Source organism: Rhinolophus sinicus, linkage group LG05 (genome assembly GCF_036562045.2).
Source record: "Rhinolophus sinicus isolate RSC01 linkage group LG05, ASM3656204v1, whole genome shotgun sequence".
Lineage (NCBI taxonomy): Eukaryota > Metazoa > Chordata > Mammalia > Chiroptera > Rhinolophidae > Rhinolophus > Rhinolophus sinicus.
In genome coordinates this window covers 112987831-113001933 of record NC_133755.1, presented here as the reverse complement: position 1 = coordinate 113001933, position 14103 = coordinate 112987831, and the positions used below count along the sequence as shown (strand labels likewise).

Below are 14103 nucleotides of genomic sequence, written 5' to 3'. Positions count from 1 at the left end.
TTAATCCATTCAGTCCATATTTCTTGAGCATCTCTTATGTGTCAGGCATTGTGATGGGGGTAAACAAGACAGACCCATAGCAGGTACCCTCATGGAACTTGCATTAACAGAGGTAGGCAGACATTAAAAAATTATAAGTTGATAAATGTTATAAAGGAAGGCTGTAGGATATTATGAGAATCTATAAAAAGATCTCACTTAATCAGGTAGGTTAGGGAAGGCTTCCTGGAGGAAGAGACATTTAAATGAGACTTGAAGGTTAAAAAATCAACCAGGTATGTTCAGAGTGAAAGGAGCAGGAAAAAAATACTGAGAGAAGGCTCAGCATATGTATGGAATGTTAGCAGCTTTGATAATAAGGAAGAGATTGACTTGAGATGAACCTGCCAAGGTGTTAAAGAATTAAATCATGCTGGGCTATGTTATGAATTTCATACCTCTATTCTTAGAGCGATAGGAAGACATGGAAAGCCAAGGAGTGGCGTGATCATATGTGCATTTGGGTGAAATAATAATAATAATAATAATAATAATAATAAAAGATAGCTAAAACTACATTTACTATGGTCTGGCTCTGTTGTAAGTGCTTTCTGTATATTAATTGATATGCACTTCACACAGACCCTATGAATCAAGTACTATTTTGATGCCCAATTTATCAATGAGGAAATTGAAGTATATAGATAGATTACATAACTTGTCCAAGGTCATACAACTAACAAGCATCAATGCTGACATTGTGAGGCGAGCATTCAGGAGGCTGTTGCAGAATTATCAGCCAAAGAGAAGGGCTTGCACTAGAGTAACAACAGTGGAGAGGCATTAGGATAATGGGTTAAGATGTATATGGGCTGTAAAATTTATAAGATTTATCTCCAAAGCACTACATTTCTAACTGCTTGATATACTTTTAAAAAATGTTTTTTTTAATTTTATCATGGTAAGAACACTTAACATGAGACTTATCCTCTTAACAAAAATTTAAATGTACAATACAGTATTATTAATGATTGCCTGGTATACTTTTCAACTTGACTGTCTTGCTGTTGCCTCAATTTTCTACCAATACTCTTTCTAGCCTATTTTTCATATTCCTGTTAGAGGTATAATTACTTTCAATAATTCAGACCCAAAGCATTGAAAGAATTTTTTTTCTGTCTCTCTTTCTCTTCCTCCCAGTGAGTGAGCAGTCACAAAACCCAGGCCAAGTTACCTTTTACAAAGTCTTCACAATTCATCTCATCCTTCCCATCCTCAATGCCCTGCCTGTAGAAATTGGAATACAGATCTATTTACTCAGAACACTATTGGCAAGCTGTCCCCACTGAGCCACCCAAATTTACCATAGTCCTAGATTTAACCCTCAGCTATACCAACTGAGAAACTGGATTTGGGGAGAATGCAGAGAATGGGCCATGTTTTGCTGTAACTAAGAGATGGGATGGTTTAAGATGTGATAGAATAGAAAACAGAGAGAGCTTAATGGAGCTAGTAAAAGAGAAATAATCACAGCTAAGACTTGAAAAATGTGGTTTTCTAGAAGCCAAATTCCTTTTACGGTCATGCTCTAGCTCACAGGATTTCCTACTGATCAGAAAGCCTTTTAATTTTCTCTGGCTGAAACATCAGGATCCCAGGTTTTACTATCAAAGATATGATAATGAGTTTAAAAGACTTACGGATTAAACACAAAAAAAGCATTAGACAGACTTTTCAGGTGGAGAGAATAGCGTACTTTAGTTCTTATATTTGTTTTTGCATTTTGTCACATCCATGTATTCAGTCTATGTATCAGTCACTTCTGCTAGTTCAGTCTTCAGAGCCGTCCTATGACAGACTATTAATGCATATGCCTCATTCCTTCCCTTACAGCTGAGAAAACTGAGGTCAGAGTTTCAGTGACTGGCCAGAGGTTACACAGTTAGAAAACGGCAGAACCAGAATACAGGTTCCTCCATGTCTGACTTCAAAGCCTATGTTTCAGCCACTCCCATCCACTGCCTCTAATAGCAGAGAGGCACAGGATATTTAAACAAGTATCTTGAGAAGTTTTCACCTTTAAGCTTAGAGTTGAAAGCATTGGTGTTTTCAGTGAATTTGTCTCCGACAATCTAATTAAGTTCAAAGAATTTGAAAAATCCCCTCAAGTCTTTCCTATTCTATAGTTCTGTGACATTATTTCAGTTGTTTGACTCCAAATAAAAAGAGAACATGATCAACAATTCCCCTTTTACATATGTGAGAACCACATTTAGTGAAGCTATTAGAGTATTGCTCATGTAAGTCTATAGAATTTGAAAACAATCTTTTTCTACCATTTTAGGAATAAAATCACAATGGGTTTTGGAAGTTACGCATTTAGTTAATAGATGGTTAGATACAAGGATATATTTTATAAAATTAATTCCGTAAAAGAAATCTTAATGACATCATCAGAGCCATTTTTATAGTAATTATCTGACACTGGATTTGATTATGAAGAGCTTTTATGTATATGTCCAGTCATTTCTTACACAATGCAGTGTGAGACTATTAACTTCTATTTACTTGACTCACAGCTGATCTAGTCATAAATGTGACATAAATCATTCAGAATAAATAAGCTACAAAATATATTGAAATAAAAAATATATGCTTAAGAACATTTTTAATGTACATTAAGTACATTCAGGTCTTAGCTGTGATTATTAAACCAATACATGTTAGTGGTTGTTTATAACTTGCTTCTCTTATAAACACATTTTTACACTTATATGCTGAATATGGTTATTATTTTAACTTTGTTTTTATGTGTAATTGAAAATAACTATTAAGAATTGGTGCAAATTAGCTGACCAACACAAGGCTAGTAAATAGTTACTCTGGCTTACTTATAGTTCTACATAAACATAATAGAGAAAATGCATTTCATACATGTGAAACATAGTAATTCCTGTGGCTGCAACTTTTTTGTATTAATAGTAATTCAGATTTCCTCCCTAACCTAGCTCTTTAGTTAAAAAAAAATAAAAAAATGTTTAAATCAGAAAACTGAGAGAAAATCCTGTGCCAGTTCTGGTGTTAACTAAAATCAGTTTATGTAGATCAGCTTTCTATCACAAAGCTCATCTCACCTTGTTCCCAGTGATAGCTGCATACAAAATAAAAACTCCAAAGGTTCTTCTTTTCTGGGCCTTCTCTTTCATTTAAAGTCAATTTCTCTTTTGAAGTCATATGAGGCAGAGGTGAAGACGAGGATTCTCTAGCCCGATGGCCTGAGTTTGAATCCAAGCACTGCCACTTGCTGACTGTGAGACCTGTGGCAGGTTCTGTGTCTCATTTTCCTCATGGGGATGACACTTGCATAGGATTGCCATGAGGATAAGATACTTCTAGTGCCTAGAATACAGAAAGCACTATATAAATAGTCATTATTTTTGTACAACCTAAGTTTTATTCAATGGCCATGTTATTGAAATATATGTGCAGAAAGGAACTATCATAAGTGTTCAGCTTACTGAAATTTTATAAGCTGAACAATCCTGTGTAACCTGCACATAAATCATGAAACTGGTACCTTAAAAGCCCTCTTCATGTCCCCTTCTTGCCACTACCCCTCTCTAAGGGTGACCAACATCCTGACTTCTGATTAGTTTCATTAATGACTATTTGTTCAACCTTGATATTGCAGCAATTGATAAGGGATTTATTGTAATGGGATTTTATTTTGATTTAATATCTAAGACAAACCTACTTGCTGATTAATGTTTTAATATGTATTATAATAAATATATTGCATATAAATAGAATATATATAGTATAATATGTAATATGACAACAAGATGTAATACTTTAATGTATTTGGTTTTATAGGTTGAAAAAGCTCCTTGAACAAGAAAAGGCTTACCAAGCCCGCAAAGAAAAGGAAAATGCTAAGCGGCTCAATAAATTAAGAGACGAGCTTGTAAAACTCAAGTCCTTTGCACTCATGCTGGTGGATGAAAGACAAATGCATATTGAGCAACTTGGCCTGCAAAGCCAGAAAGTACAGGATCTTACTCAGAAACTGAGGGAAGAAGAAGAAAAGCTCAAATCCATTACTGCCAAATCCAAAGAAGACAGGCAGAAATTGCTCAAGTTAGAAGTGGATTTTGAACACAAAGCTTCGAGGTTTTCCCAAGAGCATGAAGAGATGAACGCTAAGTTGGCTAATCAAGAATCTCACAACAGGCAACTTCGACTCAAGCTGGTGGGCTTAACTCAGAGAATTGAGGAGCTAGAGGAGACCAACAAAAATCTCCAAAAGGCAGAGGAAGAACTTCAGGAATTAAGAGACAAAATTGCCAAAGGGGAATGTGGCAACTCCAGCCTTATGGCAGAAGTCGAAAATCTCCGGAAGCGAGTGCTTGAAATGGAGGGTAAAGATGAGGAGATCACGAAAACAGAATCCCAGTGCAGGGAATTGAGGAAGAAGTTGCAAGAGGAAGAACATCATAGCAGGGAGCTCAGACTTGAAGTTGAGAAGTTACAGAAGAGAATGTCAGAGCTGGAGAAATTGGAAGAGGCATTTAGCAAAAGTAAATCTGAATGCACCCAGCTACATTTAAATCTGGAGAGAGAGAAGAACTTAACTAAAGATCTGCTAAATGAATTGGAGGTGGTCAAGAGTCGAGTTAAAGAACTGGAATGTTCTGAAAGTAGACTGGAAAAGGCTGAATTAAGCCTAAAAGATGATCTTACAAAGTTGAAGTCATTTACTGTGATGCTGGTTGATGAAAGGAAAAATATGATGGAAAAAATAAAGCAAGAAGAGAGAAAAGTGGATGGACTTAATAAAAATTTTAAGGTGGAACAAGGAAAAGTTATGGATGTAACTGAAAAGCTAATCGAAGAAAGTAAGAAGCTTTTAAAGCTGAAATCTGAAATGGAGGAAAAAGTATACAATTTGACAAAAGAGAGAGATGAGTTAATAGGCAAATTGAAAAGTGAAGAAGAAAAATCGTCTGAATTAAGTTGCAATGTTGACTTATTAAAGAAGAGACTTGATGGAATAGAGGAAGTGGAAAGAGAAATAACAAGAGGAAGGTCTCGAAAAGGGCCTGAGCTCTCCTGCCCAGAAGATAACAAGATTAAGGAACTAACACTTGAAATTGAGAGACTGAAGAAACGTCTCCAGCAACTGGAGGTGGTCGAAGGAGATTTGATGAAGACGGAGGATGAGTATGACCAACTGGAGCAGAAATTTAGAACTGAGCAGGATAAGGCTAACTTTCTCTCTCAACAACTAGAGGAGATAAAGCACCAAATCGCCAAGAATAAAGCCATAGAGAAAGGTGAGGCTGTGAGCCAGGAAGCTGAGTTGAGACACAGATTTCGGTTGGAAGAAGCTAAAAGTCGAGACTTAAAAGCTGAAGTTCAAGCTCTTAAAGAGAAGATTCATGAATTAATGAACAAAGAAGATCAACTCTCTCAGCTCCAAGTGGATTATTCTGTCCTTCAACAAAGATTTATGGAAGAGGAAAATAAGAACAAAAACATGGGACAGGAGGTCCTCAATCTGACCAAAGAGTTGGAGCTTTCTAAGCGCTATAGCCGAGCTCTAAGACCCAGTATGAATGGAAGAAGAATGGTAGATATACCAGTGATGTCAACTGGAGTACAAACTGATGCTGTCAGTAATGAGGGAGCAGAGGAAGAAACACCAGCAGTATTTATACGGAAATCCTTTCAAGAAGAGAATCATATCATGAGTAATCTTCGACAGGTAGGATTGAAAAAACCTATGGAACGATCCTCTGTTCTAGACAGGTATCCTCCAGCAGCAAATGAGCTCACTATGAGAAAGTCTTGGATTCCATGGATGAGAAAAAGGGAAAATGGGCCCTCGATCACTCAAGAGAAAGGGCCTCGAACAAATTCCAGTCCAGGGCACCCAGGAGAGCTGGTTCTTTCACCAAAACAGGGTCAGCCCCTGCATATTCGAGTGACACCAGACCATGAGAACAGTACTGCGACTTTGGAGATAACAAGCCCAACATCTGAAGAATTTTTTTCCAGTACCACGGTCATTCCTACATTAGGGAATCAGAAACCAAGGATAACCATTATTCCATCACCAAACATTATGTCTCAAAAACCAAAAAGTGGAGATAGTACTCTCTGTACAGAACGAGCCATGTCCCCAGTCACAATTACCACCTATTCCAGAGAGAAGACTCCAGAAAGTGGCAGAGGTACATTTGCAGACAGGCCCACATCCCCCATTCAGATAATGACAGTGTCTACATCAGCAGCCCCGGCTGAGATTGCAGTCTCTCCCGAATCCCAGGAAATGCCCATGGGAAGGACTGTCCTGAAAGTCACCCCAGAAAAACAGACTGTTCCAACTCCAGTACGGAAATACAACTCCAATGCCAATATCATAACCACAGAAGACAATAAAATTCACATTCACTTAGGTTCTCAGTTTAAACGATCCCCTGGGACTTCAGCTGAAGGAGCAAGTCCAGTTATTACTGTCCGACCTGTCAACGTGACAGCTGAAAAGGAGGTTTCCACGGGCACTGTCCTTCGCTCTCCCAGGAACCACCTCTCGTCACGACCTGGTGCGAACAAAGTGACAAGCACTATCACCATAACACCAGTCACAACCTCATCTACTCGAGGAACCCAGTCAGTGGTGAGTAGATGTTCCAAAGTGCAGGCTGACAGAGGGAGGAAGAAGTGAGTAGTGAGAATAACACAATACCCAAAATAAAACAAAAAGCACACGCCTCTTGCTCTACGTGAACCCACTAGCAGAAGTTTCTTAGAGGATTAGTTACACCAAGAAATGAAAACAAAAAGTGGCCTAATGTTTTAATAAATTGAACTAATTTTCAGGGAAAATTTTTGTCATGTAAGTTATGGAGACCCCAAAAATACTTGTAAAGATGGCCTCTTTGTAATGTCAGCATGTAGTGATAATGTTCAAAATTTGATTTTTATGTTTAAAATACTTTTAAAAATGGAGAGTGGGGAGAAATGGTCAATATGCAATAAAAAGTAAAACTGCCCCTGGGTTATATTTCTATAACCTAAAATATTCAATATGTGATCATGTGTGGCCATAGCCATATTTTTCCAAAAATGAAATTAAAGGATTTTATGTTTTAAAAGTAAAAAGAAAGTAGTTTATATGTCTAAACATTATTTTTTATTAATAGTATCTTGCAAAGAGCAAGTGCTTGATAAATATTTGGTAACCAGGTGGAAGGCTAAATGAATGACTGTAAAAAAGCTGTCCCAAGTATAAAATCTGGAGCTTAAAAATAAATTCTATTTTTCGAAACACTTCCAGTGATTGTCGTCAGTTATTGAAGACAGATTAGTAATTGAAATTATAGAGAATCATGTACTATTTAGGTATTAATTTAAACTAATAGACTAGAAATTATGATTCCTAGACTCTGAACAAATTCTGCAGCATATATTGGAATCTCTTAAGAAAGACAGGAAGCTTATTATGTAAGTATAGAACCTATGGCTTATTTTCCCATATCTTCAATATAATTTACTTTTAATTCTCTGAGTTCAAACATAGACTCAAAAAGTGTGAATTACTAACTGCTTTGCCAGTAAGACTTTTCATTATCGGCTCTCTGAGAGCCAAATAGCACTCAGAATTGCGCACCCTTCTCAAATGGTTCAATATTGCTTTTTAGGCAACAGAGAGCAAGAACTTCAATTTCTATAAGAAGACAGAGGAGGTATAAGTTGTTGTAATTTAGAGTAGCTTTTTTTGCTGGAACACCTTATTACCATTGTAAGGGGCAGATCAACATAGCTTTACCTTCTGTCAACAGTTTTGACTACGGATTAAACCCCATACACAAATAGGATTTCAAAACAGTTAAAATTTCTAAGGTCTGAATCATGGCCCACCTACATCAGATATATCAAATCCCATAAAATCTAGGACAACAAAAAGTTTGGGACACCCCTCTGAGAAATTGAATAATGAGGCTAGTTCATTTTGCACATTTATTCGTTCAACATTTATTGAGTGTCAGCTACTCTTTAGGCACTGGGTTAGGTGATGACCGCAAAGAAGACCTTTAGAAGTTCTCAGCTAACTAGGAGACTCAGGATTGGAACCTACTTAGTGGTTGCATGGTAAAGGTATGTACATATGAACCACCAGAAAAGTCTTCACAGAGGAGGAGGTTTTCCCAGATAATGAGAGATTTTTGAGAAGGAAAGGGGAAGGAGTATGTAGAGAGAGCAGCGTGTGCAAAGATATGACCATGTGAAGGAGGTTGGCACATTTGGGGAAGGGCGAGCAGGCTCCCTGTGCTGCAGCAGCTGGGCATGGAGACAAACTGGAGAGGCAAAATGGGGGCCAGGTATTGAAAAGAGACACATGTCTTATTGTGATATTGACATTTAACCTCATAGAGTATCCAAAGGGCGCCATCAAAAGGGTAATGATTTAAAAAACATTACATTATTTACGTTTTAGAAAGATATGTCTATAAAACAGTTTAAAGGGTACATTGGAGGGGACAGAGGCTGAGGACAGGGATACTGTTGCATTTTTCTAGGCTAGAGATGGTGTAGGGAAATGAGGGCAGAGGTATACTGAAGACAGAATCAAAGATTTTGTGACAAATTGAGTATGGAGGGTGGCTCTCAGGTTTCTGGCTTGGCTGTAAGGATGGATAAGATGAGAAACATAGGGGGACTAGTGTTTGGGGGAGAAGATAAGTAAGTTTTGGGGATGTTATATTTGAGATGCCTGAGGGACACTGGAAATGTCTTGCAAGTAGTTGGAAATCAGGATCTGTATTTAAGGAGAGCATTGAAGGTTTGCGGTCCCGCGACTCATCAACACATGGGGTGATAACTGAGGTGATTCTCAGGGTGAAAGAGAAAAATCAAAAGAGGGCTGAGAATGGAATATGGGATTACCCATATTTAGAAGGCAAGCAAGCTAGAACAAGAAGCCAGCAAGAGATTGAAAAGGAGTCATCAGAGACAGGATGTGAATGGGTGAGACTCAAGGAAGAAATCCCAGCAAGAGAGTTTGCGGAGCACTTCAAGGAGGGTGTGGTCATCAGTGACAATGAAAACAGAAGAGACTGGCATCCTTAGGATGTGGAAGGAGAATGGCTTCATGTAAAGAAAGTAGAGATAATTTGGGGTACAATAAAATGGCCTGAGTTTATGCAAGGTGGCTTGTATTTTCTCTGTGAAATAGGAGGTAAGGTCATCTTCAGTAAGGGTAGAGGAGGAGGTAGATTAGGGGCTTGAGAAGAGACGGCAGTTTGGAATAGGTGTTTCAGGAGAGGAGAAAGGGAAGCAATTAGAATGGAGCAGCTACCAAGAAGACTTCAAGTTTCTAATAGTAATTTTATCTGGGGAGGGGTCGCCTGTGGCTGCTCCTGTGTGGCACGAGTCCTAACTCTCAGATTGATGGCTTATCCAGGAGGAAACTCACCACCATTTCCCTTGTGTTTCTGTATTTTTCTCTTACAGTCAGGACAAGACGGGTCATCCCAGCGGCCTACACCCACCCGCATTCCTATGTCAAAAGGTATGAAAGCAGGAAAGCCAGTAGTGGCAGCCCCAGGAGCAGGAAATCTGACCAAACTCGAGCCTCGAGCTGAGACTCAGTCTATGAAAATAGAGCTGAAGAAATCTGCAGCCGGCAGCGCTACCTCTCTTGGAGGGGGGAAGGGCTAAGGGCAGTGGCTGAGGGGGTATGTTGTGCAGATGCTACTGCTCTAGTGAAAACAAACCTTCGTTTTTTCGTGCCAATTCTTTACCTGTACTAATTGAAGTTTTAAGTATCTTGTTTATAAAATAATGTACTAATAGCCATGTGTCTTTCTTATTTTGTGAATTTGTTTTGATGTGGGGGAACAGAACTGACTAGCAAAACTACTGTTTGCTGTGTGCTTGGTTGAGGGTGCTGGGCTTGAGGTAGCCGACTTCCAGTCTCAGTTTTGCTTCTAGAAAGTGGACCCATCAGTTAACTCATCTGAACCCCAGTTTCTTTGTCAATAAGATAGAAGAGCTGGATCACATCCTCTCCAAAGCTGGCTCTCATATTTCCTAATTGTAAATCAAATTTACTAGGCCTTGTTCCACAATAATTGATTTTTCAAAAATTCTATTATGAAATAGGAAATAGTTTAACTACTGTCATTTGCTTCTATCAAATCCCGAATTTGCTTTATGTACTGGAAGAAACATCTCCTAGCTATGATCGGGCTTGGACCTCTAAAGTTTTACAAAAACAAAAGCCTCTGAGATGATTTCAGGAAATAATGTGAATGTGAAATAAAATGGAAATGAAATATGGAATCCTAAAAACAGAGTTTTACTTATTTGTGTGTGTCTGTGTGTATTGCAGAGGTTTTGGCCATTTCCAAAACATTCCCAGGATTTCATAGACAATAATTTTAGAACCATTAATGTCAGACTCATGCTCAATTTAAGTATGCCATTGATTTAAATTGTGGAGCAATTTGAAAAGAGCTGCCAAATGTCTCTTGATAGCTCAACAGAGGTTATAATGGATAGGAAAGAGCAGAAAGTAAATTCTGATAACTTAATGCCAAGAAAAAAAAATGACATCATGCATAGTTTAATTGAATTCAAATATTTTCCTCAGTTAACTGTCGACTTTACTTGCAAATATAAAACTGGTTCATGATTTCGTGTGCGCGCGCGCGTGTGTGATGTGGAGCATCATTCCTGTTAGTTTTACTTGTGTTTGTATCATTTTCATTAATTTTCAGCATGTTTTGATCGGCATGCAGCTGTGAGTGCAGAATGCCAGGTGTCTTTGTGAAGATTAACATTGTTCAAGCGGACACTGCTTCGTAGTCAAATAACAGCAGATGAGCTCAAGGCTGATAACCTGTAGCTTAGCACACGAGGACTTATGGAGGAAGCACCTTTGTCAAAATTTTTGAGTCAGTTTTGGTGAACTTTACAAAAATAGGATAACTGTAAAAATTACAGGTTGTTATTTTTCCACTTCTGAATTATGAGGGTTCCAAAATTATTTGTATAGTCTCTGCTCTTGAGATTTAGGAAAAAGTAGATATAAAGAAAACTGTGTAGGATTAGTTTTTAGCCCATGACTCAGCATGCTTCATGATAAAGAGACTCTTCTAATTTCTCTCTACACTGGATTTCCTATCCCTTGAGACCTTGGACTTCAATTGGACATGATGGGGGTAGATGGCTCACAGTATTCACATTTGCTTTAATCAGATCTCTGTTGCCTACAGCTCATCAGTTCTCAGACTATATATTAAAAAATGTTGAGCAACCATGGTAGACATGCCATAATAATAGGAATTCAAGGTAGAATAAGAGAGAGACTGAGAATAAAGACTTTATGAAATATGATTTTGAACAAGTTTAAATGAGAGATCTTGTGATTTCTAATACTGGCTTGTATTTTTTTTTTCTTAAGGAAATTTTCCTCCTTTTATAAAGTGGACATCCTTCCCTTTCAAAAACAAGGACAATCTCTGGCATTTAGGTATTTAGTGTTACTGTACCATAGCATACTGGATTTAAGTAAATGAAGGTGTCAAAAGTATGACACAGTGCATTCCTTTTGATTTCACCTGCCATTTTTCAGTGACTTCTGTCATAATCTCATTGTCACTGTTGCTGCTTTTACTTTTACCTGCTCACACCATGCTTACGTCATCTCTGCCTGGAAATCCATACCATCCGCAGGGAGAGTGCTCCGAAAGGCTTAACTACATGTACAGGATGTTTATACATCTGTCTTGGAACAGAGCCACCTACAAAGTACAACTGCTAAGAAAACTTGGCAGAACAACACATATTCACTTTACAGAAATGATGAAGAGCAACCACCATGGCAGTTTTTCTTTGTAATTTTAGAATGAACTCTACATTTATTGGATAGCTTTTTTCTAAAGTACGTATTAGAAATGAAATCCACTGGGAATAAGAGGTGGGGGGATTAAATCCACTCCAATTCCAGCTTCCATTTGTGAGTATAATGTTTTTAAGATGCAGTTTAATGTGCTATTATAAGAGTGAATGGGATTAAAAGGTCAATCTTTTCCCTGTCCTGAAATATAGTATTGTGTAGTAAAATAAAAAGGGTCTTACCAGAGCTGCTGTGTATAGCTGCTGCTCAGAGCCCACCCTGGGGAGCAAAGGGGGTTGCCATTTCCACCAGTTTCGATGTCATGGCACTCGCAGGGGATGTGACGTGCAGGGCACAGTCTGCACAACTGCAGAGGACGCCCTTGTCTTCCCCATTTGAGAATAATTTTCGTGTGCCTACCATTTCAGCACGCTATGATGGTGGCCATGTAGCACACATGTTACCAGAAACGATCCTGTATGGGGCATGGCCCTATAGATATTTATCATTTCTTGAAAATGACCCTCCTGTCTAGGTCACCTGCTTAAACAGTGTCATTCAGTTTCTACTGGCATTTTTATCAGATTTTTAGTGAGGACAAGTTAATGGGTGACAATTTGGCTCTCTAGAGATTTTAATATATTCATTGAGGGTACAGTGTTCCCAGATGTCTTACCTGAATATCTTCAAGAAGAGAGTGAAGAAATAGTGTACTTTGATGTGTACTGTGGGAAGAGTATAATTTCAGGGAAATGAAGACATGCCCAAGAATGTAAAATGTACAGAGTTTTGAATTTCTCATTCTCTCATAGAATCAGAATACTGGGGAAAGAATGAGACTTTCCTGATTGGGAAAATCCCAGGGATATCAGATAGAAAGAACACATTTATATGGGAGGTTGGAAGGCAGAGAGAGAGAGAGGAAGAGGTAACAAGGTGAGCACAGAGAGTGTTTCCCAGTAAACGGGAATGTATGGTTCCAAAATTTCCCCAACCCTAATGAGGTTTAGTGTTTACCTCCTACCTCCTCACCCAGGTCTCCTCATTGGTTTTCTCCTCGTCCTTTGCTCTTTCAACTTCTTTTCACCTGTTACCTCCACACATGATATACATATCCTCTGGCCTCTTCCATTTTAGTACAATTCTTCCTTCAACTGTGCCGTTCTCTGTAGGTACTGCCCCATCTTCTTCCTGCCCAGTTAAACCATTGACAGAACACTCAAACTTTTCTGCCTCCACTTCCATCCTTTCCATTTATTCTTCAACTACCTTTTATTCTTGTTAAAGTAATTTGTATACATAGTTAAAATAAAAGCCAATGCTACAAGACAACGAAAACATCTGTTCCATACCTCACCCCCCTTTTCCCTCAAGTTTGCTGCCTGGAGAAAATAATTTCTAACTTTTAACTTTTAACTTTTAACTGTTTCTTCTGGTATTTATCTTCATATTTCTAAATAATATACTTGTACTCTGACTTTTTATTTATCAATTTTAGATATGATTTTTTGTCTTCCCATTACTGTTTTGATGGTTTAGTCCTTTCACATGTCCCCTCTTTCCTTTTCCCCATCCTTCCAACATGATTACATCACACATATTTTTGCGTGTGTAAATAAGCTGTCAGCATTTGCGTGGTTACATATTTATGTTTATAGTGTATATTGTTCCTGGCTGAGCAAAGTAGTATACTTTGATTTTGTTGCCTTCTTATTACCGCTTTTCCCCTTCTAAAGAATAATTGCTTCAATTTTTTATCTGCTTGGTTTTCTATGTATCTATCTTTATTTTTTCCATATGCTCCAATAGATCTGCCAAACACCTACCAGTAATTTTTCCAAATACTTCATATTTTCCCTCGGAGGCCTTCTTAGTTCAGCCCTATGTTTCCCTACTGAGTCTGGACTACTTGTCTTCTAGGCCTGCTGCACAGTTGTTATCCTGTTCTCTTTTTGCCTATGTTGAATCCTTGGTTTCCTGGATTTTTTTTTTTTTGTAATCTCTACTTCTTTTGCTTAACAGTCTGTCTTTATCTATCTATCTAGCCATCCATCTGTCCATCCATCCATCCATCCATCCATCCATCCATCCATCCATCTATCATCTGGAAGTATATCTTCCAGTACATTCTGCAGAAGAAAAATCCTTCAGTAACCTCCCTGAGGCAAGCTATCTGTATTTTGGGAATAGATCAGGGGGAGTGAGATGGAGAATCTTAT

General features: G+C 38.2%; 1 protein-coding gene across 5 annotated transcripts in view; it reads left to right on the top strand.

Annotated features, from left to right (window-relative positions):
• FILIP1 (filamin A interacting protein 1) overlaps positions 1-14103 on the top strand; it is a 231487-nt gene that overhangs the window by 206712 nt on the left and 10672 nt on the right. For 2 of the 5 annotated variants that reach the window (XM_074333214.1, XM_019729604.2), the window contains 2 exons: positions 3853-6658; positions 9496-9553. In XM_074333214.1, coding sequence (XP_074189315.1) covers positions 3853-6658; positions 9496-9553 — 2864 coding nt within the window. Of the gene's footprint in view, positions 1-3852; positions 6659-9495; positions 9837-14103 lie in introns of those variants that run through there. The other 3 variants (XM_074333211.1, XM_019729602.2, XM_074333213.1) reach the window with 2 other exon arrangements.